Source organism: Zalophus californianus, chromosome 8 (assembly GCF_009762305.2).
Source record: "Zalophus californianus isolate mZalCal1 chromosome 8, mZalCal1.pri.v2, whole genome shotgun sequence".
NCBI lineage: Eukaryota > Metazoa > Chordata > Mammalia > Carnivora > Otariidae > Zalophus > Zalophus californianus.
The window spans coordinates 34,826,934-34,851,642 of NC_045602.1; the positions used below are offsets into that span (position 1 = coordinate 34,826,934).

Consider the following 24,709-nt stretch of genomic DNA (forward strand, 5'->3'; position numbering starts at 1 on the left):
GTTCCAGAGCCCAGGCAGCCGCACACATGGCCCACCATGTGGGGCGCACCTGTGTAACTTGGATAGTGCCTGGGCTCCACCGGCCCTCACGGCACCCTCAGAGTGGGATTCCCCACCGTGGAGTCCCCTTCCAAACAGCTCCCTCTTTGGCAAAACCAAAAGGCAGAATTTCCTTTTGAATGATTTGGACTATCTGAAAATCACACTTTGGGCAGTCAGGACCATGGTAGGACCCCAAAACTAACCATGGGACCCCACAAAACCTGATCCATTTTGCAGCTACAACCCTGTTGCTGGATCCCATCACTGTAGCTTCCAGTAGGACATAGGGGATCTTGTGTTCCTAAGGGGAGCTGAAGCTGGTGGCAGAAGCCAAGGCAAATACAGGTTCTTCCCACTGGGGGCCAAAGTCTTCCAAAGACATGGCAGGCAGTTATTTACAATCCGCACCCTTTGAAGGAAAGTTCCTGATTCTGTGTCACCTTCTGCCACCTTCATCTGGACAAAGAGGGATGCTCTATTCATTTGTCCATCCTGTCCTAAGCATAGGCCTGTCCAGTCTACCCTCCGCCCTTCTGCTTTTTTGGGCCTTAATCACCTAAAGGCTAAAAACATCTTCTCTTATTTTTTTCTTCCTGGTGCCCAGAAAGCAGGACCAAAAAGCAGAAGTGCCTAACCCTAGCTTCATAAATTATGCCCTGGGAGACCTTCACATGGATTCATTCATATCATGCAGCATTGGTTTCTTCATCCGTCAAAAGGGGACATAATAATACTTATTTTACAGGAGAGTGGCGAGGTATACATCAAGTTGGTAAATCACTGAGCCTGTTACTTCATAAGTCCTCAGTAAACATGAGCTGTCATCATCATTATTGTCTTGTACTGTTGGGTTCCACAGCCGACCCTCTCCAAGAGGTCCTGAGGCAGGATGCCCATCTCTCTGAAGGTCAAGGTGTCCGGGCCCATCCAGGCTACTCCAGCAGTGTATCCAGCCAGATGTGGCTCAGTACACGCAGCAGATGAGGCAGGCTGGGAGGGCCAGGCCAGGCCGGGACCACCCATCGGGCTGGGGAAGGTGCTGGCAGGACAGCCTCAGCTGCAGCTGCCGGGCAGCCGTCCAGAGTGACAAGCAGAATGCAGTGTGCAAGGGTGTGGAAACAGACAGCAGGTGGCAGCTCAGCAACTGTCGGCAGCGGGGGCAGGGAGCGGCAGATCTTCCAGCATTTGGGAACAGGGTGTCCCTACCAGCAGATGGGCCCCAGCAATGGGCAATTCCAGAGGGGTATTCTGAAATCGAAGCAGACACACAGCATCATGAAGGTCCCTCAGCAGATCCCAGCACCCACCAGACGCTGGATCTAGTGGGGAAGAAGCCACAGAGAATAAAGCAGGGCCCCAGACAGATTATCAAGACAAGGCTGCAGGCCCAGAAAAAAAAAAAAAAAAAAAAGGCGGCGGGGGGAGAGGGGGCATTTCCAGAGGTTGGCCTCCAGCCTTCAGAAGGGGCGAAGGCCTTCGTGGAGCAGGTCCCACCGTGGTCCAGCCTGACCCGTGACCCTTGGGCCCAGGCCAGGCTACTCAGCAGAGCAGTCAGGGCAGGCCTGAGACTGTGCTCGCCCCACGATGAGGATGCAGGCGGGAGAAGCTGAAGGTCATCGTGGGGTAAGTTCTCTCTCTCTCTCTTTCTCTGTCCAGCTACAGCGCCAGTTTTCCCGATTCTTGCCCTTTTGCCTGTTGTGTCTCTCCCCCAGATCCTACTTGCTAATAAGGAAGAACCAAAATAGATAGGGTCAAGCTTTTTTAAATGAAAAACCCAGCCCATCAGGGACCAACAGCTCCCCAGACTGTCATTTGGTCAGTGACTTGACCACAGGCTTCTATCATGTACCCAGTGGAGGGAGCTGCAGTGGTAAAGATGGCTGGAGGGAGCTGGACCCCAACTAAGGAAGGAAGGTGAAGGTCCCCACAGCCCTTGCCTTGGGTTTGGCTCCCATGTGTCTCTTTCTTAGGCCCAGCTAACAACGCTTCATAAACTCTGTTCTGGACCCATGTCTTCCCAATGACCCTGAAGACTTTGTCTTGGAGACCAAGTGACCTTGGGAGCCATGCTCGAGGTTCATCTATGCTGGACCCACATCCCTGCAGATATGGAAACCTAATCCATATTCATCCATGTAGGCCAGTCAGCCTCACACTGTGCATCTATGTTAGCCCCTAAGCTACGTTTTTATACTATTTATCAACCTACACACATACTCTTAGTCACTAGCTTCCAAAGAATAAAAGCACAAGCAGTGAAAGTGGAAACCACATCAGAGGACCTCATAAGGGCAGAAAGCAGTGACCAGGGCACACCTCACCCCCACCCCAGTCTCTATGCACTTCAGCCGTACTATCCCCTTTCCCTGTCATGGCTGGGCCTCTTCCTCCTGAGCAAGGTGGTCCAAGGAGCCCTAGTGACCTGGACTTGGTGGCAATAGGCCAACTGCCTTCTCAGTTTGCTCTCAGGTTTAGAATATGGTTACTGGTGTGCATAACATTTGGATCCACCTGGAGCTAAGTTTTGTAGACTCCATCTGGAGCCAGGGTCACAGGACCCTTCCTCACCCCCAGGGATTCCTGGATCCATAAAAGGCAGACGACCAGCATTAGCAGTTAGAGAAAACATAATAGGTACCTAATGATAAAGAGCTAAGAAGCATGCAGGAATGATAAGATAATCCAGACAGGAGCAAGGGCAAGAAGCCACTTCCGCTCTAGGGCCAGAGGGAGAAAGGAAAGTGAGAAAGTCCGTCCAGTGGGAACTGCAATCTACAGAGAGAAGGGTCATCTGATATGAGCTGGAGCCACGAAAGGACCTAGATTCTGCCAAAGACACCAAAGGAAGCAGAGAGAAAGAAATGCCCCACCTTTCCCCCTCCTCCCTCCTTCTCATCTTCTGCCAGGGTACCCCCCCCCCCCCCCACCGCTGAGTGGACTTCCCTGGAAGCCAAAAGGCAAAGAGACTGAGAAATACAGATCCTGCAGAGCAGCCTGCCAAGGTAAAGGAACCATTCTGAGGGCAAATAGGCAATTGACCAGCACCAGCTAAGAACAATGACCGGCCAGGCCTTGGATAGACCAGTTGCAAGTGTCTCTGTTTTAGGGAAATATTAGAACTACCTTCCCAAGGAGCAGCACCCTCCTTAGACCTCCCAGTCTCGCAAAGATAGAAATGGATCATCAGCCCCGGATGCCCTGTTACTGTGTGCACACAGAAGGTTATCTTGTACACTCATCACAGCAGGAAGATACCCCTGAAGGAAACTGGGCAGTGTCTGTAAAGAGATGGTGCCCACCCTCAGGGGCTGTCTGGCTTTGTGTCCTAATTAGGCAATGGGGGAGGGACCCTTTGAGCCATTTCCTACCCTGGAAGAAAAAAGGGGGGGGCATGCCCTGTGCCTTGCTGAATGGTGAGGCATCTGGCTGAGGACTAGGAGGGAGGCATTGTCCAGGGCACCAGAGAACTCACCATGCTCCCTGGAGGAGACCAGAGAGCCCCTCTTCCCTTCCCTCTATCTCCTCCCCTAAACCCTGACCACATTTGGCCCAGCTCCCTTCAGGCATCTTCCAGGGACTCACTCAAGATCTCAGCTTGAGCTGGGCATTAGGTTCATGTGCCCCAGCGTCTCCCTTTCTCCCTTTCTCCCTTTCTCCCTTTCTCCCTTACCCCCACCCTAGGAGCCGGTCCCCAGATGGAAAGCCCCTCCCTGCAAGGCCTTCAGGGCAAGGGTCCCAGGAATAAGGGTAAGGGAGGAGTCAGGGTGGGGAGAGTGAAGAGGACATTTCTAAAATTCCTGGAAGAGAAGGAAGGCTTTACCCAACATGGGTTGAGAGTCTGAATATGAGGCCAAGACAACAAGCAAAATAGGAGGATCCTCCCCCACCCCATCTTGGTCCTCCTTTGGCAATCACAGCCTAACTTCTGCTCAGACATTGTCATTTACTAGTGTTTCCCATAAGTGTTGTATCCTCACCTCGTCTGCAAGTTCTCCACAGTCAGGAGCCCCATCTGCAGAGCCCAGAGCCCAGCACACGCCCACCCCTCACCATGCTGCACAAATACTTCACAATGGATCCTGTGCTGGACAAGTTACCTAACTTGCAAGGCCTGTTGCAAAATGCAAAGAGGAGCTCCTTGTTAACAATTATTAAAAGTTACAAGATGATGACAACAGAGCATTGAACGAAGCACAGGACTCTTCTAAGTGGTCCTATGTGGTGTGAGTGGCAGCTTGCCTCCAAAGATTCCATCATCAATTCCTTACCTCCCTGTGCCTGCATGCCACTCCCACATTAAGAGGTGGAGTCTAATTCCCTTCCCTTGAACCTGGACTCGAACAATAGAACACAACGGAAATGACATTCTTAGACCTTCCAGACCAAGTCATATGAAGACTTACAAATTCTGCCGGGGGCCTCTTAAACACTTGCTTTTAGGACACTCCCTCCCTCTTCAAAACCCAGCCAACATGCTGTGAAAACCCAAGTCACACGGAGAAGCCACGTGTAAGTCAATGGCCCCTGCCTGAGTCCCAAGTGGACAACCAGTGTCAAGTGCCAGTCACGTGAGTGAACCACCTCGCCCGGCCCTGCTGAACCTTCATAAAACTGCAGTCCCAGAGACATCTGACTGAAACCAGACGAGAAACCCCAAGTGAGAGCCACCCAACCGAGCCCAGTCAATTCACAAAAACATGAACAATAATCATAAATTGTTGCTTTTAAAAGCTAAGTTTTGTGGTGGTTTGTCGTGCAACAATAAATAACTGGGACACACTCCAAGGAATGGCATTCATTTGGAATACGATGTGAACGGCCTAGGTTGGGTGCCCCAACAGCCCTCCCCAGCATACAGTAGGAGCTCAAGAAAGGCTAACCCCCATTCCTGGCCACGGGTGTGTTGGCACCAGACATGGGAACCCCCTGGCTCAGGATGTGCCCTCCCACCAGCAGATGTCCTTTGTCGTGACATAGTTGCCATCTGGTTTCAATCTGACCTCTCCCTGGCTGAGGAGGGCTTGGATGCTGCTGTCTCCAGAGATTCATGACCACTTCCTCCCACCCCATTCTTACCCATCCTATCTCAGGAAATGAAAAGCGATTCCCCCCCCCCTCCCCCAGGGCCTGTTTAGCCATAGCAACAGAACAGGATTTCCAAAACCAACCTCACAGCCAGTTCCAGTATCTGTCTTCACTGGAGTAATGATACAGATGCTGCACCTGCCCTCAGATTCCATTTTCCGCTCTTGGAGTTTGTTCGTTTGTTTCTCCAGGTTCTTCAAACATCTGATTACATTTCATGCTTCGGATGAAAAGTTGTGAAGACGGAAGATTATCAGACTTCGTCATTTTCGGCAGCTGCCCTCTCTGCTCAGCCGCTTCTCGCAACCCTTATCCTCTGTCTCCTCACCCTCTGCCTCCCGTGAGTTCCTCTCGTGCCCTGTGAGCTCCTCTCCCAGTTGTGGGTCATACTGTCCTCTCCCCTGAAACCCTTCGCGGGCAGCAGCCCAAGGATGATACCAAGTCAGCATGTGGCCCGAAGCTGACAGAAGCGGCCGTCTGGCTGGGGCTGGGGTGCCCCTGTGTCAACTGGACAAAACGGGGTCTGGGACCCCAGGCTAACAGGCCACTCCCTCCCTATGAGGCTCCTGATCCCATGGCCCCACTTCTTATGACACCAACTCCCCCAAAATTCATCCTTTCCTGAAGTGGGCGGACAGCGTAGGCAAAACTAAGGGGCCAGAGACCCAAGGCACTTGAGGCTGGGATGTGGACCCATGGTGGGGTTCCTAAGCCTGAGTCTCCTACCAACGGCTCAGGAAAAACGAAAGCTTCCAGTGAAACCCAGGCCATGCTTAGTCCGCACAGCCTGACGTGTATTTTCATTTTGCGAAGATAAATCGCCACTTTGGAGATCTCAGTTGCAAGATCGGTCCCCAAGTGATTTTCACTTACTACATTACGTGCAGGTAGTCTCCTGGGCTACCAGGTGGCTGGTGGCCTCAGGACCAACCACGAAAACGAAGCAGGAAACATTCTGGAGCTAATGACTGATGCTTTTCCTCTCGGGAGCTCCCTGCTGCCCCCACGCCCCACCCCCTACCCCAGCTCATCGGCAAGCAGCTTCTGCCTCAAGGGAAGGGTGTGATAGGGAGAAATGGAAAAACACAAGCTTTGATGTCTGGGCAAGATTAAAATATTTAGGAGAAACATCTTGAATGAGAGCAGGGCTTCTCTCCAGCCTTCCTCTACACTCCCCAAAAATAAACAGTGAAGATTCCTCTGAGACAGTGAGGGGAGGAGAAGCAGGGAAGGTGATGAGGACTGAGAACAACAGAGAAGCGGGTGGGCTCCTGGAGGCTGCTTGAGACTCTCTCCACCCCCCCCACCCCCGCCTCTCCCAATCGTTCTCTCTCTCTCTCAAATAAATAAATAAAATCTTTAGGGGGAAAAAACTTGGACTCAGACCGGGCCCCCCTGCCAAGCCTTCCCTCAGAGCATGGCTCCACCTCATAGAGCAGCTACTCTTTCTTTGGCGTTAACATCTGCAAGCTTTCCTTCTATCAGCCCAGTATTACACAGCACCGTGGTCCTTGGCTAACAACAGGTCTGTATCTGTTATTGGACGGGAGCAGCTTGGGATGCTTTTTGCATGCCTTGTAATTGGCACATAATAGGCATTAAATTAATGCTTTTGTAGTTAAATTGAATTGTCCACCCAATTCTCTTTTTAAAATTAAAAACAGAAATCCTCATTAAAGCACCTACAGAGCAAAGGAGATTGTCCTAAAGAGCAAGCAAAGAAGAAAAACACAATTGGATAAACCACCATCAGGTCTCGCCTGTCCCTTAATTTTTCCCACAGCAGCTGCTCTGAGTCTTCTCAGTTTGGTCCCTCTGTTCTCCTCCACTCTCCTTGAGCCCCAGTCTTACCCCCAAGCCCCTCATTCTGAGCTCGGCCTAGGACCTTGTCTCTTATCTTATTGAGAAAAAGAAGGATGTCTGATAGGAACTCCCTCAAATCAGAAGGACAGGCTCTCCAAAATGATCGGCAAAAGGTATAGGGGCAGACGGAAACTCACACACCACCTGGGTGAGACTGATAAAATCTTATTGGAGTACCATTTGGTGATGTGAATCAAAATTTCACAGAAACTTTGGCCTAGATGGTCAACTTCTACAACTTTATTCTAAAGAAAGTATCGAACAAGTGCACCAGAAAGTCCACAAAGTTGTTCTGTATAGTGTTGTTTCTAAAACGCACCCTCCTAGGGACGCCTGGGTGGTTGGTTCAGGGTCCGACTCTTGATTTTGGCTCAGATCATGATCTCAGGGTTTTGAGACTGAGCCTGCTTAAGATTCTCTCTTTCCCTCTGCCCCCTCCCTCTCTAAATATAATAATAATAATAAAGAAAATTTTAAAATGAAAAATAAAACGCACCCTCCTAGCCTTGTTTTTGTACCATTTTGCTTTCTGGGCTTCAGCTACTCAGGCCTTCTTTTAGCTTCTCTTTCTCCTCTCTCTTTCTCTAAAATCCCAGAAGTCCGCACACCCCACCCTAAAGTCTCCTCCGTGTCTCTTACCCCCATCCAACTGCTTCAACCTAGCTCAGACACAGACACTGCCTAAGCCACCTATAGAATATCAAATCAGGCACCCTGAAGGCTTGTAAAGGACCACTCCAGAGGTGAGAAAAGAGTGACTCATGGGTGCTTGCCAACCCCTGGCCCCCGAGCTGCCCTGACTCCCACTATGGTTGCACCGCTCTGCCTAGGCAGGGGCAAAATCCTTCTCTCCTAGTTTACCTGAAACAGACTGGAATTTTTCAAAAGGGACTTTAATTCTCTTTGTGTGTGTGTTTTTAAAGAAAGGAAATAAATTCAATATATGGGACATTAAAAAAGAGAGAATTTGCATGTTTCTTATCTTAAAATAATGCCCACCTGGCAAGATATCTCTTCCCTGGTAAAGATCACTGAACTCCCAAGCCCTGGCTCCCTGTCCTTCAGTTCTGTGTGCAACCCCACAGCACAACCCACCTCTCCTTCCCATTGGAACCAAGGGGGTGACAAGCTGGACATTGAGTGAAATGGAAATCGCATCTTCCCTTGTGATTTTTGTTCCATATTTTATTGTAAATTTTTATCTTTGAAAACATGATCCAGGAACATGTCAAACATGTTTTTCAACAATACCAAAACATATGTAGTGAAAAAACTTACTCCTTCTCATCCCTGACGCAGACCCCCGGCTCCCATTCCCCAGGGGCAGACACTGCTCTCTGGTGAGCGTAAATGGAGATGCATATGCCCTGGCATGTTCTACACCCTGCTCTCCTTGTCTTTTTCATTGGATATATCTTAGAAATTGTTCCATAGAGGGGCACCCGGGCGGCTCAGTCGTTAAGTGTCTGCCTTCGGCTTGGGTCATGATCCCGGGGTCCTGGGATCGAGCCCCACATCGGGCTCCCTGCTCCGCGGGAAGCCTGCTTTTCCCTCTCCCACTCCCCCTGTTTGTGTTCCCTCTCTTGCTGTCTCTCTGTCAAACAAACAAACAAACAAACAAATAAATAAATAAATAAAATCTTTAAAAAAAAAGGAATTGTTCTATAGTATACAAATAGATAGGCCTTATTATTCTTATCAGCTTTTTCTCATAATCCACACACCAAATTCCCCCATTGATGGATATTTAGCTTGTTTCCAATATTTTGCTATTATGAACAGGGTACCACAAACATCTCTGCATGTTTCCCTTTGTACATCCCTTAGAAAAATGCTAGAAAGGAAATTTCTAGGTCAAAGCAAATGTGTATTTAAAATTTTGATAGATAGGGCGCCTGGGTGGCTCAGTCGGTTAAGCGTCTGCCTTCGGCTCAGGTCATGATCCCAGGGTCCTAAGATCGAGTTCTGCATCAGGCTCCTCGCTCAGCAGTGAGCCTGCTTCTCCCTCCCCCTCTGCCTGCCGCTCGCCCTGCTTCTGTTCTCCTTCCCTCTGTGAAATAAATAAATTTAAAAAAAATAAAAAATAAAAAATAAATAAATAAAAATATAAAATTTTGACAGATATTGCCAAATTGCCTCCAAAATTATTGTTCCAGTTCATACTTCTACCAACAATACGTGAGTGTTAGCTCCCTCCCAGTTTTCCCAATCATCCACCAAACTTTTTTATCTTTGCCAATCTGATATATAAAAAATGATGTTTTGTTATACTTTTATTTTGAATTTCTTTTAGAATAGGTGATATTGAGCAAGAAGTGTAGCATAAGCTTCAGAAAACAAACTCTGGTCCTTGACTGCTTGGGTTCAAGTCCCAACCCAACCATTTATTAATTGGGTGACTTTGGTAATTTACTGAACCTATGTTTTTGGTTCCTTATCAAAAAATGGGATTCACGGGGCACCTGGGTGGCTTAGTTATTAGGCGTCTGCCTTCGGCTTGGGTCATGATCCCAGGGTCCTGGGATCGAGTCCCGCATCGGGCTCCCTGCTCGGCGGGGAGTCTGCTTCTCCCTCTCCCTCTGTCTGCTGCTCCCTCTGCTTGTGCTCTCTCTCTCTCTCTCTGTCAAATGAAAAAATAAAAAAAATCTTTAAAAAGATGGGATTCATGATAATAAGACATTCTTCATATAGTTATTGTGAAAATTAAAGGCATAAGTGAATATAAATGTTAATTATCATTATCACATTTTCATGTTTAATGACCGTTGTATTTTTTCCTGTGACATGTCTATTAATGTCCTCTGTGCATTTTTTTATTGTTTGTTATCTTTTTATTTCTGAAATACAAAAGGTCTTTATATATATTTGGGAGATTAACCCTCTATCATATGTGTGGCAAATATTTTTCCCAGTTTTTCCTTGTCTTTGACTTTATTTATGGCATTTTTGAATTTTCAAAGTTTTATGTAGTTAAATATAACAATCTTTCCTTTTATGACTTTTGAACTTAAAGCTGTGCTCCAGGAATCTCACACTTCTTAAGGTAAGAATGAATAGCAACTAGAACGACTTTGGGCTTTTACTCCCTGCCTTTCCTCCCCTCACTTTCTCTCTGTCCTATGAATGAGCCAGGATTATCTCCTAATACCTCCTCAGTGACTTATCCAGATTCAGTCTCTCCCTCTTCCGTCTATAGTCAAGAGTAAGTCCAACCAAGACACAGCCCTGCTCACCAGTGTTCAATAACTCCCCATTACCACGTGAGCTAAGAACAAACTTCTCATTAGAAGCATCTGCCTAAATGACACCAACTTACTTTGCCAGCTGGTGATTCCCCTAAATGTCTCTTACCCTCCAGTCCGTCTCCACTTTTCAATATTCCCCTAATAGTCTTTCCCTCCTCTCTGATTCTCATCACACTGTTTCATCTTTGTAAAGCCTCTGCCCATCTCTGCCTTCCAAACTTCTCTTCATCTTTCAAAACTCATCCCAAACACCCCTTCTGCATAAAGTCTTCACTGATCCCCAATAATCAGATGTGAGCTTTTCTTCCCCTGCACAAAGTTACCTTCTTTGTTCTTTTCCTGAGATATGCATCTCAATCTGTCCTAAATAAACCAAGAACTCTAGGGGAAATATGAGCTGCATTTCATTCATCTGTGCATCTGCCCATTTCCTTAACCTTTTGTTGAAATAAATTGTAGACACAAGTAATCAGATTGATGGGGGGGCAGTGGCAGGGGTGAGGGAGGGATAACCAAGGAGTTACTGTTCTCTGGCTAAACCATCACACTCAAGCAGCTGGGCTGGAGGCTGCTGGAGCTGCCTTCCCCAGTTGGGTCTCCCGGGCTGTGTCAGATGATAGGTATTGGTTAATTTTGGTTCAGGTGCAAGTGAAAGAATACAAACAAAAAACAAAAAAGGGACTTGCTGGGGTGCCTGGGTGGCTCAGGTCGTGATCCCAGGGTCCTGGGATCGAGCCCCGCATCGGGCTCCCTGCTCCTCAGGAAGCCTGCTTCTCCCTCTCCCACTCCCCCTGCTTGTGTTCCCTCTCTCGCTGTGTCTCTCTCTGTCAAATAAATAAATAAAATCTTTAAAAAAAAAAAAAAGGGACCTGCTGGGTGGAGGAGCAGGTCTCTCTCTTCTCTCTCTCTCCACCCTCAGCCCCACGTCCTGTGTGTGTATTGGCGCCATTATTGGAGAGGCTGTCCCCTATGAAGGCAAGATAGTGACAACAACTCTCGTGGGCTATGGTACTTGCACATCCTCTCAAATTCAAGTCCAAAGAGAAGGAGTCTCTGCCTCCCTCCTAACAGCTCCAGCGGTCTCATTGCCTTTCTCTTTCTTTTAATGGGTTAGATGTCCACATAGAGCCAATCACTATGACCACAGCCATGTATTGCCCTGACAGGTAGGGCCTGAACACCTGTCCAGTCTCAGAGCTAAGGATCGAGTGGGTTCTATGAGCCCATGGGCATGGTATACAACCTGAAATCACTCCACAGAAGGCAACTGACATAATGTTACCAGAAGAAGGAAGAACAGATGCTATTGACCAAAACCACCCAATAACCACTGTGCTAATGCAGAGCACGGCTGCCCTCTTGGAAGAGGGGGATGGGCCTGAAGCCTCAACCCTGAGCTACTTCTCTCCTGCCTGCCACTTTCCCCTGCCCTGTAGGCAATGGGTCTAGTTTCCAAACACAACATGGTCCCCCAAGGTTTGTGGCTTAGCCGCAGGACCAGTGTGAACAGATCCTAACCAAACCCCAGACCAGGCGATGGCTGGCGTGGTCCAGCCGGCTCCAAGTTATTAGAACCAGGAGTCCCAGCTCCAGTCCCAAGAGTTGTACAATTGTTTATCTTTGTTGGGGAAAAACTGCAGCCAGAACCATAAATCACTGCCCAGCTGGATGGCTTCACTGAAATGTTTGTTTAAACAATGAAATCTCCTGACGGACTGAAAATATAGGATGGATCACCCCGTCCTTCTCAGGCCTAGTCTTGCAGGCTGGAGCCTGAAGCCTGCAAGAGGGACTCAAAATTGGCTTCCCACCCCCCACCCCCCATCCCTCCCACCCCCAATATCAGCACTGAAGAATGAAGCCACAGCATAGCTAATCTGAAACAGCAGATAATGCAAAAGCCATGTCTATCAATCTTTGAAATGCAATCTCCAGAGTGGTTTGCATTGGACGTGCCTTCCTAATGGAAGTAGCATTTCTTGGCTAATGTGCACAAAAAGGCTGCTTAAGGGGTGGTCCCTAGGACACAGCATGGAGCATGGGAGATCTGGTCCTGCCTAGACCACTCTGAGGTGTGGGCAAATGACTTCTGCTTTCTGGACCTTGGTCTCCTCACTTGCTACACGACAAAGTTACACTTGGTCTTTACGTTTTCTTCCAGCTCTCACTTGCTAAGTAAGGCAACCATGTGTTTACATTCCCCAAAGAAAGACTAGATAAACAGGAGGGGGCAGGGAAGGGAGAGGGAGAAGGGGGAAAGAAGGGTGTTGAACTGGATAGTTCCCTGAAGCCCCTACCAGCCCCAGGCCTCCCTTCTTTGCTCTCTGGCCCTTCAGAGAAGGAGGGAAGGTGAAGCCTCGGACTAGGAGCACAGTCGGTAGACCCATAATCGGGGCCCGGTGCACTCTGAGGAGGAGGTTAAAGGATAACCATTCATGGGTGTGGGTGACATAGACCAAGTCAGACTGCAGGACAGGGCCTGCGCTAAAGCAGTACCTAGCTGTGGACGGAGGGAGCCCATCAGGCCTGATGGGGCTTGATGGGGGCAGCGGAGCACCCAGAGCAGCTTCCTTCCCAGCCCCCACCTAAAGGAAGAAGGCAGCGGAGACCTGAGCCTTTCCAGTCTGGGGCCTGAGACCCTGGCTCTGTGATAAGAGCTATGACAGGGCTGTGATAGAGTATGTGAGGCAGGGTATCGAAACATCTGATCTTGGGTTTGCCAGATATTTTCAAGAACATATTATCTGTCCCATACTGCGGGAGGTTTTGAGATGCAAAGCTGAGTAAGACCAGGGTCTTTGAGGGTTTGTGATGAAGTATTCCAAAGGGCCAAGTGGTGGGATTTACAACAAACGTCATGGTGGCGATTGGGAAAGAATGGATAAGGGATGGGTTAAGGATTATGTGAGGGGGTGTAGGGGGTAAATCGTGTCTCTAATTGCTGTGGAGTCTGTGATGGGATTTTATGATGGGATGGTGTGGGAGGCCCATAAACTATAAACTGAGAATGTGATGGAGCGTGTGCTGGTGGGTGTAACAGGGTATGTGAAGGGGTAGCTGGACGCATGATGGATCATTAACAGAACAGCCTTTTTCTGAGCAGCCCTAATGAGATCAAATTCTTCCTCTTAATGTGGTCTCAGTAACACTTTATATTTATCATTTATAGCACTTACTACAATTGAAAGGAGTTCATTGTTTGTAATTATCTGCTTAATTCCTGTCTCCCTTACTAGGCTCTAAGAGCTGCAGAAGGAGTAGCCACGTGGGCTCTTCACTTCTGTACCCCCACCCTCCACCCCACCCCAACACATAGCCCAGGGCTGGACACATAGTAAGTTCTCAATAAGTGTGATCAGACAAACAACTCTGTGATAGTCAGGGTGGCCAAGCCCTTCCCCAAATTCTTCAGGGCTGGACGTCCTCGGAATAAGGAACAATTTTGTGTCAAGAATCAGGTGACTTTGGTTCTGTTTGAAGGGAGGTGTTGCCCTCTGGTGGCCAAAAGGGAGAAATACACGGAGAGGAGGCCGCCATCCCTCCCAATCCAGCCTCCACTGTCTAAGGGGCCGGGGGCCTGCAGCCACCCCTCAGCTTGTGGTCCAGCCCCCAGCCACACAGGAATCAGCCCCAGCTTTCCACTCTGCCTGTGGAATGGTAGGAAATGGAGATCATGCAGACCCTGTCCTGGACTGCCCCTTCTTCAGTCCATTGACCCTCCATCGTTTTCACATCATGGTCACCCAGCCCTGCCTTCTTCCGGCTGGGCTCGGCCCCACTTCTCCCTAACTCTGTACTCAGTCCTTCATCCTCGAAAGCAATTAGTCCAGGGAAAGGGGGCGCATGCAAACATCCTTGATGAAAATTTCTCATCATCTGAGGTTTCACTTGGGACTTTGACCAAAACAAGTACAGAAACAGGATGGGGGTGGGGGGGGGATTTTAATCAGGACTCAGTCACCATCATGTAGAGCAAAGATGCTGCCATTTTTTTGTGAAACTGGGCTGACCCACTCTGGACAGTGGGTGTCGGCAGGGCTGCTGGGAATACATAACTTGTTTCTATGACTTCTCCTTGACAGATGAGTGCATTTCTCTGCACTTACTCTCTTCCTCTCCTCTATCCTTCCCTTAAAACCAAACATCCCTTGGCCCACATTACAATGGTGCCCAGACTTTTATTTTTCTTAAGATTGTATTTATTTATTTGTCAGAGAGTGAGAGAGCAAGCGCGCATGCGCACGAGCAAGTGGGGGGAGGGGCAGAGGAAGATGCAAGCTCCATGCTGAGCAGGGAGCCCGATGCGGGGCTGATCCCAGGACCCTGAGATCATGACCTGAGCTGAAGGCAGACGCTTAACCGACTGGGCCACCCAGGTGTCCCATGCCCAGACTTTTTTTTAAAAGTCCAACATTCAAACTAAGTTTATGAGACAGATAAAATGGAACCTTACCTGCAACATAAAGGATTAGTTGCTTTACAGTGTGAATGACTACAGTTTCACTCATTCAACAAATGTTTGTTGCACACGTAAGTCCTACTACAGACACTAGGGAGATTAACTAGGCAGCTCCCCCAAGGGAGCTTAGATTCTAATGGAGCATCCTTTAGTTATACAGCTTTTACCATGGAGTTCCTCATCCTCAGTAATAAATTGGAGTAATGATTTCCTCTTTGCTACCTCACAAGGCAATATGCATATGAGATATTGAGAGAGAATTGTACATTGAAAGGACTGGTTCACAGAAACACAGTCGCCCTATAAATTGAGTTAATAATCATATGTATGTGTTTTGTACTTGTCTTTTTATATTTCCATGGAACATGTTTTTTTTTTTCCTTACTGCAGTTGGGTGAAAGAAAGTGGCAGCGTCCCCCAAAGCTATCCCATGTAAGCATGCCAACTGAGCACAGACAGTGCATTCACTAAGCAAACCCAGGTGTGTGTCCCTTTGCCACTCCCCACTCTGACCCCTAACTCATTCTATATAGGAAAGCTGGAGCTATTATGGCCAGGGGTGTTCCCCTAAGGACATGCGAGCACCTGAGTATCCTCAGTCGGAATGCTGTTCTCCAGTGGACAGCTCATTTCATTCCTTTCATTACTTCTTCATTACCTAATGAAAGACCTCCTTCTGCTCCCACAACACCACTGTCTGCTGGAGCCCAGGGGGCCCAAGACAGTACTGTTCCAATGCTACAGTTCTCGCCAAGGTGGGGAAAAGTCTCCCCCACTATGCTTGGCTCTTTGCTTTAATTTTCCGAAGGGTGGCCTGGCTCTTTCCATTTCACTACAGACCCCTCTGTTCGATAACTTTAAAAACGTTCCCCCAGGGCAAAATTGAAGGACATATAATACAACCCACTAACACCACCTTATAGCTCCCTCATGAAGCAGCTCTGAATTTGCACCCCATGCCTGAATCCTTCCCAGCCTCAGGGTACGTCTGCACCCCACCCCCAGGAGCAGTCAATACCAAGAGAGAAAGAGAGGCTGCCCACAGCCTTGCCCCCTACCTTCTTCATTCAATTTGGTCCTGACAATTGATTCTAAATCTTTCCTCCCTGTTCTCTCGGGAGGCCCACCATATTCCATCCATGTGTCCTACAATTCTTACCACAGAGATATAGAGTCAGTCTCCCAGGGGACACTTACTGTAAATATGTAGGTTAGACAAGTGGAAAGGATCTTAATTTAAGTTATTAATACAAATAAATAAAATAAGATAAATCAGAGTAAGAGAAAAATGGATTAATTAATAAAGTAACTCTGCCAGGTGGAACCACACACAAACTCAGAGCCCTTTCTCTAATCAAAACAACTAAAACATAAAAGTTAATGCCCTATGTTTGTTCTAAGGTGAGAAAGCTAGAATCTTTGACAGGAAAACACTTTAAGACAAAAAGAGAGGGCAAGAACGCCATCAAACCATCCTGGCTAGAGTATAATGCGCAAGGAAACCTCAGATCTTATCACTGGGTCTACATCATATGCGTGTGTAACAGAATGGAGAAAACTGCATTTCTCAGAACTCTTCTCAGGGAAAATACTAGATATGGTCAGAAAGAATATTCTAGAAGCTTCTCGAACGGAGCTATGGGCAGGGGTGGCAGGAGTCAGACCACTAAGGGCAACAACAAATGCTCAAGTGACAAAGGGTGAGGGTTCAACTACACTCTAAGGAGACAGGTTGTTGTCTAACTGGTCAGGTGTGCATTTTGGGGGCCAGAGTGTGATTGCTCAGGACAGTGAAGGGGAGGTGGAGACTGCAAGGAGGGGCCGCTGAGGAGAGGCAACTTTATAGACAGAGGAACAAAGATAAGAATCGCAGCAGGTCTCTCATCAGAGACTATGAAGCCTGGAAGAGAAAGGACTGATATATTTAAAATACTGAAAGATAAAAAAAAAAAAGTAACCCCAGAATTTCATACACAGTGGAATATTTTTCCAAAATGAAAGAGAAATTAAAAAAATTTCAAACACTACCTAAGAAAATAAAACATCAGTAGGTCTCTCTTATAAGAAATGTTAAAGCAAGTTCTCCAGGGAAAAAGAATATGATAACAAACAGAAATCAAAAGCTACACAAAAAATTAAAGTTAAATATAAAAAGTTATAATTAAAGTAAATATAAAAGATTTTTTTTATTTCTAATTACTATAGTAGATAAGTGACTGCCTAAGCCAGAATAGTAGTAAAGTATTGTAGGTTTAGAACATAAAAGTGAAATGGATGACAGTAGCTTAGAAGTCAGGAGGAAAGCACAGGGATTATACTGTTAGAAGAGAAAAAAATTAAATAAGGAACAGACAAAGCAAGGAAAGAACAAAACAAATAGAAAACAACTGGTGAGATTTTAAATTTTGATCCATATGAATGGTCTAAAAAATCAGATGAAAAGGCAGAGATTGACATGTGGGATAAAACAGTGAGATCTAACTATATATCTAACTATATGCTGTCTACAAGATAGCTGTTTACTTTTAACCAAGATATACATTGGTTAAAAGTAAAAGGATGGTAAAAGATATACTGCGTAAACACTCATCAAAAAAAGTATGGTGGCTAGATTAGCATCAGGCAAAGTAGATTTCAATACAATAAAGATCACCAGGGATAAAGAAGGATTAGTTATTTAGTGATAAAGGGGTCAATTCACCAAGAAGGCATAATCTAAATTTGTAAGCACCTAACAACAGAGCTTCCAAATACATGAGGCAAAAACCAATAGAACTGAAAGGAGAAGTAGATTAATACACAATTACAGTTGGAGGCTATAATTAAGTTATAAAACAAGTCAAAAGAAAATCAGTAAGGATATAACCAATCTAAACATCACTATCAGTGAACTTGACCTAACTGAATTTATAGAACACTCCACCCTACAACAGCAAATTTCGCATTCCTTTCAAGTGAGCACCAATCATTTACTAAGATAGACCATTGCGGGGGGGACATAAAACGAACCTCAACAATTTTAAAGACTTGAAATTATGCAATGCACGTTCTCTGGTCTAACTGGAGTTAAACTAGAAATTAATAACAAGAAGATACCTGGAAAACCCCCAAATATGTGAACATTGTCTGCTGGGAGTGTTCACTAGGTTGTTGCTGCTTGGTGTGAGATAGATCCCTCTTCTCTACCGCCTCACCAAAGTCCTTAGTAAAATCTGTGCAGTTTACTAATGCTTTAGCCCAGTAGGTGGCAGACTAGCACCCACAGGACAAATCTGACCCTTGGGCAGTTGCACTCTGGACTGTAAGCTAAGAATGCCTTTTAAAATTGTAAAGTGTTTTGAAGGAAGAGAAGAGGGAGGAGGGGGAGGGGAGGGAGGAAGAGAACAAGGAAGACCAGGGGGACGAGGAGTCCAAGAGGAGGAACAGCAGCAGCCTAAAACAGTCTAAAATATTTGCCAACCTGTCCTTTAACCTCATAAAATGAGTTGAGAAGTGTTTTCTCTCCTGTTTTCCCAAAAAGTTTGTGACACATTGGTATTATTTTTTTTCTTGACCTGTTTACCAGAAAAGCCTGGAGTTGGGGTATTCTTCGTGGGAAGGTTTTGAGTTATAAATGCAATTTCTTTCATAGATACAGAGCTATTCATGTTTTTATTTCTTCCTTTGTCAGCTTTGATAATTCATCCCTCTCTGTTCAAGTTTCCATCTGCTATCATTTTCCTTCAATTTGAAGGATTTCTTTTAACATTTCACATAGCACATTATGCCAGTGTTGAGTTCTCTCAACTTTGAGGGTTTTTTGTTTTGTTTTTAAAAAAAAAAATTTTTTTTTAAGAGAAAAAGAGCATGAGCAGGGGAGGAGTAGAGAGAGAGGGAGAAGCAGACTCTCCATGAGCAGGGAGCCCGATATGGGGCTCGATCCCAGAACCCCGATATCATGACCTGAGCCAAAGGCAGATGCTTAACTGACTGAGCCACCCAGGCACCCCTGGGTTATTTTGTTTTGGTTTGGTTTTTTTTGTTTGTTTTTTAATGCCTTTGTTTTCATTTCATTTGAAGGATTTTGAATAACCTTTTCATTTTGGAGGCTATTTTTTCGCTAAATAAGGAATTTTAGGTTGACATCTTTCTTCTTATAGAACTTGAAAAATCCCTCTTCTGGCTTTCACTCTTTCTGATGAGAAGTCAGTGTTCGTTCCTATTTTTGGTTTCTGTATGTAATGTGTCTTTCTCTTCTTGCTGCTTTTATGATTTTTCTCTTCATGATTAGATTGTAGCAATGATATGATGTGTCTTGGTGTGGTTTTCTTTGTGTTTATACAGCTTGGGGTTTGTTGAGATTCTTGGATATTTGAATTTTTAGCTTCCATCAAATTTGGACATTTTTCAGACATTTTTTTTTCCCAATATGTTTCTGCCACATTCACTCTTTTCTTTCTTTCTGGAACTCTAATTAGATAAATATTAGACTCCTGATATTATTCCCACAGGGCACTGAGTCTCTGGGGGCTTCAGATGGGAAAGTTGCTATGTTTGCACATTCATAGATATTTTCTTCTGCAATTTCTAGTTTATGTGCTGCTGAGTCCATTTAGTAAATTTTTACCTCTGGGTATTGTATTTTTCAGTTCTAGAAAATTTAATACTTTGGTTCATTTTCAGATTTTATATTTCTTTTCTCACCATATTCATATTTTCCTTTTAATCCCTGAACATCTTTATAATAGTTCTTTTAATAGTTCTTTGTATGCTAATTCAATAATCTTTGCCATTTATAGATCTAGTTCTTATCATTGATTTTCTCTTGGGTATGGGTAATGTCTTCCTTCCTCTTTGCATGCTAGTAAGTTTTTATTGGATGCTGCTGGACAATGTGAATGTTACATCGTTGAGTGGCTGCATTTTGTTCTTTCTTTGAAGATTATTGAGACGGGGGGCAGATAGTTGACTTAATTAAAGATAATCTAAAAGCTTTCAAGGTTTGTTTTTGTGCTTTGTTAGGGTGGATCTAGGGCAGTGGTTCTAAATTTGTACACCTTTCCCCCACACCTATCCCCAGGATATTGGCAATGTCTAGAAACAGTTTTGGTTATCACAACCAGGAAAGTGCTACTGGCTTCTAATGGTTAGAGGCCAGAGATGCTGTTCAATATTGTAAGATACACAGGAAAGTCCCCGAAAACAAGAATTATCCTTCCCAAAAATATCAATGGTACCAAGAATGAAAAACCCTGATCTGGATTACCTTTACTCTAGGGCCAGTGTTACCCAACTACTAAGATACCTACTTAATGCCTCAGATAGTAAATGTCTCTCCATTCTCCAGTCTGGCTGGTTGGAACTCGAACATCTTTCAACCTGATGTGAGCTCTGGACATTGTTCAGCTTACAGCTTCCTGGTAGTTGTTTTTCCAATAGTTGGCCCTTGCCTGGCTTAGGAGAGTCTTACCCCACGCATGCACAGGTAGTATTTACCCAAAACTCAAGAGAACCCTATGTGAACTGCTGGAGTTCTTTCTCTGCATAGCTTCCTCCTTGCTAGTACTCTGTCCCACGAACACCAGCTGCCTTAGCCTCCCGGACCTCTACTGTCTGGCATTTCAATTCAACGAGCCCTGCAGACTGTGTGTGGATTGCCCCCCGTCCCTGTGCTGGGTCTGTAAAGGGTATTAGGCAGAAAGCTTCGGGAATCAAAGAGTTCTCCATGTGTATCTCCCATTTCTGCACGTCTTGCGAGCCAAGGCACTAACTTCTTTGTTCCTGACTATCTTTTCAAACATGATGGTACAATGAACAGCCTTGAAAATTAAAGATAGTGTCTCCCTGTGGATCAAAGGGCAGGTTTGTGTACTGTCCAATGTTATAAAGGTAATGTCTCCCTGCAAAGCAAAAGTTAAGCAGGCTTGGGGCGCTTGGGTGGCTCAGTTGGTTAAACGACTGCCTTCAGCTCAGGTCATGATCTCAGGGTCCTGGGATCAAGCCCCGCATCGGGCTCCCTGCTCCGCGGGAAGCCTGCTTCTCCCTCTGACCCTCCCCCTGCTTGTGTTCCCTCTCTCGCTGTCTCTCTCTCTCTGTCAATTAAATAAATAAATAAAATCTTAAAAAAAAAAAGTTAAGTAGGCTTACTGCCCATTATAAATGATTCTGGTTCCCTAAGCTCAGTGTTCCTCCTCTGTAATGTAACCCACTGCCTGTGCTTCTGTCACCTGGACCTCTTCACATTGCCCTGTGGGAACTGGGACTCAAGAAACCAGTGCAAATGCAGATGCTCTGGCCACTGGTATTGCTGTGAGTAATAAAGTCTTTTGTCTTCGATCTGGGAGTCTTATGTCTTCTGCCAGCATCCATGAAAGAGCAGCAAGCTAACTTGTTAACTTGTAAGTAGAATTTCAGCCTCCTTCACGGTTCTTAACATACCCATTCTATACTAGGCACTATAGTAGGCTCTGATCACAAGAAGTGAACCACACACCAAAAAAACCCATAATCTGCCCTTCTGCAGTCTATAGTCTGGAGCAACAAAGATTTTAAAAGACAAACATAATTTTTATGGGCGCCTGGGTGGCTCAGTTGGTTAAGCGGCTGCCTTCGGCTCAGGTCATGATCCTGGAGTGCCAGGATCGAGTCCCACATGGGGCTCCCTGCTCAGCAGGGAGTCTGCTTCTTCCTCTGACCCTCTTCCCTCTCGTGCTATCTCTCATTCTCTCTCTCTCAAATAAATAAAATCTTTAAAAAAAAGACAAACATAATTTTTAAATGGCAATAAGTATCAAAAAAGAAATCAAGAAGTTACAACAAGAGAATGACAAGGGGGACGATTTTAAATGAAATGGTTAAGGGAGGCCTCTCTGAACAGGAGATACTTAAATTGAGCCTGAAGGATGAGAAAAGAAGCAGACATAGGATGAGCAGAAAAAGAGATTGCCAGGCAGAAGGAACGGCATCTACAATGGTCTCCTGAAGCAAAACAGAGTTTGGCACATTTGAAGACTTGAAAGAAAACCAACACCGGTAAAGCAGAGTGAGCCATAGGCATGTGTGGTGTGCTAGGTGAGGATGGAAAGATAGTCAGGGTCTAAATCAGAGGTTCTAAACCCTGACTCTACTTCTGCATCTACTTTAGGAATTTGTAAAAATGTCCAGGCCTCAGACTTCATCCCATATGAATTAAATCGGAACGTGTAAAGTGGAGCTCAGCCACCAATCACTTAAAAAATACTCCCAGGTAATTCTAATGTGAGGATGGGGTTGACGACCACAGATCTGGACCCTGCAGATCCTTATAGAAGTTTGGGTTTTACTGAGGAGTTTGGGCTTGAATCAAAGAGTAATAAAAAAAAATTTAATAAAAGCTAGTAGCCATTTCCGCGCTCGAGTCACTGCGCGCCGGCGGGCTGCAGAAGCTGGTATGTCGACTGTCCTGCAGAGCATCGAGCGGCTGTCTAGTCAGGTGGTGCACATCCTGGGCTGTAACCCGGGACCCATGACCCTGCAGGGCACCAACACCTACTTGGTAGGGATCGGCACCAGGAGAATCCTCATTGACACTGGAGAACCAGCAATTCCAGAATATATCAGCTGTTTAAAGCAGGCTCTGACTGAATTTAACGCAACAATCCAGGAAATCATAGTGACTCATTGGCACCGTGATCATACTGGGGGCATAGGAGATATTTGTAAAAACATCAATAATGACACTGCATATTGCATTAAAAAACTCCCACGGAATCCTCCGAGAGAAGAAATTATAGGAGATGGAAAGCAACAGTATGTTTATCTGGAAGATGGAGATGTGATTAAAACTGAAGGTGCCACTCTCAGAGTTATACACACACCTGGCCACACTGATGATCATATGGCTCTACTTTTAGAAGAGGAGAATGCAGTCTTTTCTGGAGATTGCATCCTAGCGGAAGGAACAACTATATTTGAAGACCTCTATGATTATATGAACTCCCTAAAAGAGCTATTGAAACTCAAAGATGATATTATATATCCAGGACATGGTCCAGTAATTCATAATGCTGAAGCTAAAATTCTAGAATACATTGCTCACAGAAATATCCGAGAACAGCAAATTCTTACACTGTTTCGTGATAATTTTGAAAAATCATTTACAGCAATGGAGCTTGTAAAAAACATTTATAAGAATACTCCTGAGCATTTATATAAAATGGCTGAACATAATGTCTTGCTGCATTTGAAAAAATTTTAAAAAGAAAGAAAAATATTTAGCAACACGGATCCTGAGAAGAAATGGAAAGCTAATCTTTAGTTTCAGATTAATGAAAGCTTTTGTTGGTTTGTTTTATTTTTAGAGAATGGTATGTTTTCTTAACTAGAATTATTTATAGGGAATATAGAGTATAGAACATTGAAAATAATCCTAAATATACTTTAAAATAATGTCTTATTCCTTCTAAAATATATATTATATTTTACATGTATAATATAGCTTGCTTATCTAATCTGAGTGTTATAACATTTTACCAAAAATTCAGAATCCAACAGTTTATCCATGTTCAACAGATTTATGGTTACTTTAAAAATAATAAAATTTATATAAGTTAAAAAAAATAAAAAATAAACACTGAAGGGATTTAAGCATAGAAAAGACATTTGATTTGAATTATTTTTAAAAAGATCTCTGGCTGATGTGAGAAGAACAGATTAAAGGAAATCAGTAGTTGGAGCAAGGAGATAAATTGGGAAGTTACTGAAATTGACCAGGCAAGAGGTTAGAGGCTGGGGCTAGGGTGTGGCCATGAAAAGAATATTGGAAATACTGGGAATCCAGGCCAGATGAATAGAATGGGGCCAGAACATGAGGGCTGTGCCTCAGGACCTTTGTAGATACTGCTCCTTCTGCCTGCAAGGCTCTTTCCCTTGCTCATCCTATGTCTCCTCATCATTTAGGCTCAGTCTAAAAAATACCAGGTTGGGATGCTTGGCTGGCTCAGTTGGAAGAGCATGCGACTCTTTTTTTTTTTTTTAAGATTTTTTATTTATTCATTTGTCAGAGAGAGAGAGCACAAGCAGAGGGAGAAGCAGGCTCCCTGCTGAGCAAGGAGTCCGATACGGGACTCAATCCCAGGACCCCGGGATCATGACCTGAGCCGAAGGCAGACGCTTAACCGACTGAGCCACCCAGGCGTCCCGAGCATGCGACTCTTGATCTCGGCATCATGAGTATGAGCCCCACATTGGGTGTAGAGATTACTAAAAATAAATAAACTTTAAAATTTTTTTAAAAATTTTTTAAAAATAAAAAAATACCAGGTTAAGGAAAATTGACTTAATTCTGTGGGTATCAGAGGAAGGGAAAGGTATTTAAAAATCATGAATCAGGATTGTGTCCAGATGAGCATGACAAAAAACATGACTTGCAGTGGCTTAAACAGAGACTTATTATATATTTTTTTCATATAAGCAAGGAAGGAGTAGCATTTGTTCAGCTACTCAGTGAGGTCAGGAGCAACAGCTTGGTTTCTCCCTCATGGTTGCAAAGTGGCTGCTGCAGCTCCTTTGTAACCACATTCATGAAGCAGTAAGGAGGGAGGACAAGTGGCACCAACCACAATTTTCTCTTTTAACAGGCAATGACAAACTTTCCCAGAAATAACTTCCACTCACTTCTTGCTGGTTATAACTGTGACTCCCTTACCTGAAGGGAGAGTAGAAAAGAAAGGATTTCATTTTTTTCCAGATTTTATCAAGCAAGGCAACAAGAACTGCTGAGTTTAGTTCTTGAGCTAAAGAATAATAGCATCAAAGAGGTGTTTTAGGAAAGTACAGCTTGGGGACCATGGAAAAGTGGAAAGGAAAGAACTAGAAATGGGAAGAAGTTAAGAGGTTCCTGCGGTCAGTCAGTGGGATGAAGATCTGGATTAGAATGAAGACAGGAGAAATAATAAAGGGCTTCATGTAAACAGCATGTCTACTCACAGCCATAGGCATAGGTACATGTGTTTCTGTGCTTTCACTTAAATGTGTATCACTTTTTGCAAAGTTAAAG

At 45.1% G+C, this 24,709-nt stretch overlaps 1 protein-coding gene across 1 annotated transcript; it reads left to right on the top strand.

Moving 5' to 3' along the window:
- Positions 1-22,102: 22,102 nt before the first annotated feature.
- Positions 22,103-22,909, top strand: LOC113937208 (endoribonuclease LACTB2-like). The gene has a single exon (XM_035728757.1). The coding sequence runs from the start codon at positions 22,103-22,105 to the stop codon at positions 22,907-22,909; it is 807 nt and encodes a 268-aa protein (XP_035584650.1).
- The last annotated feature ends 1,800 nt before the right edge of the window (positions 22,910-24,709 follow it).

What these genes read in the sequence shown, in the direction of transcription:
- LOC113937208 (XM_035728757.1), top strand. Translation starts at nt 22,103, where the DNA reads ATGTCGACTGTCCTGCAGAGCATCGAGCGGCTGTCTAGTCAGGTGGTG.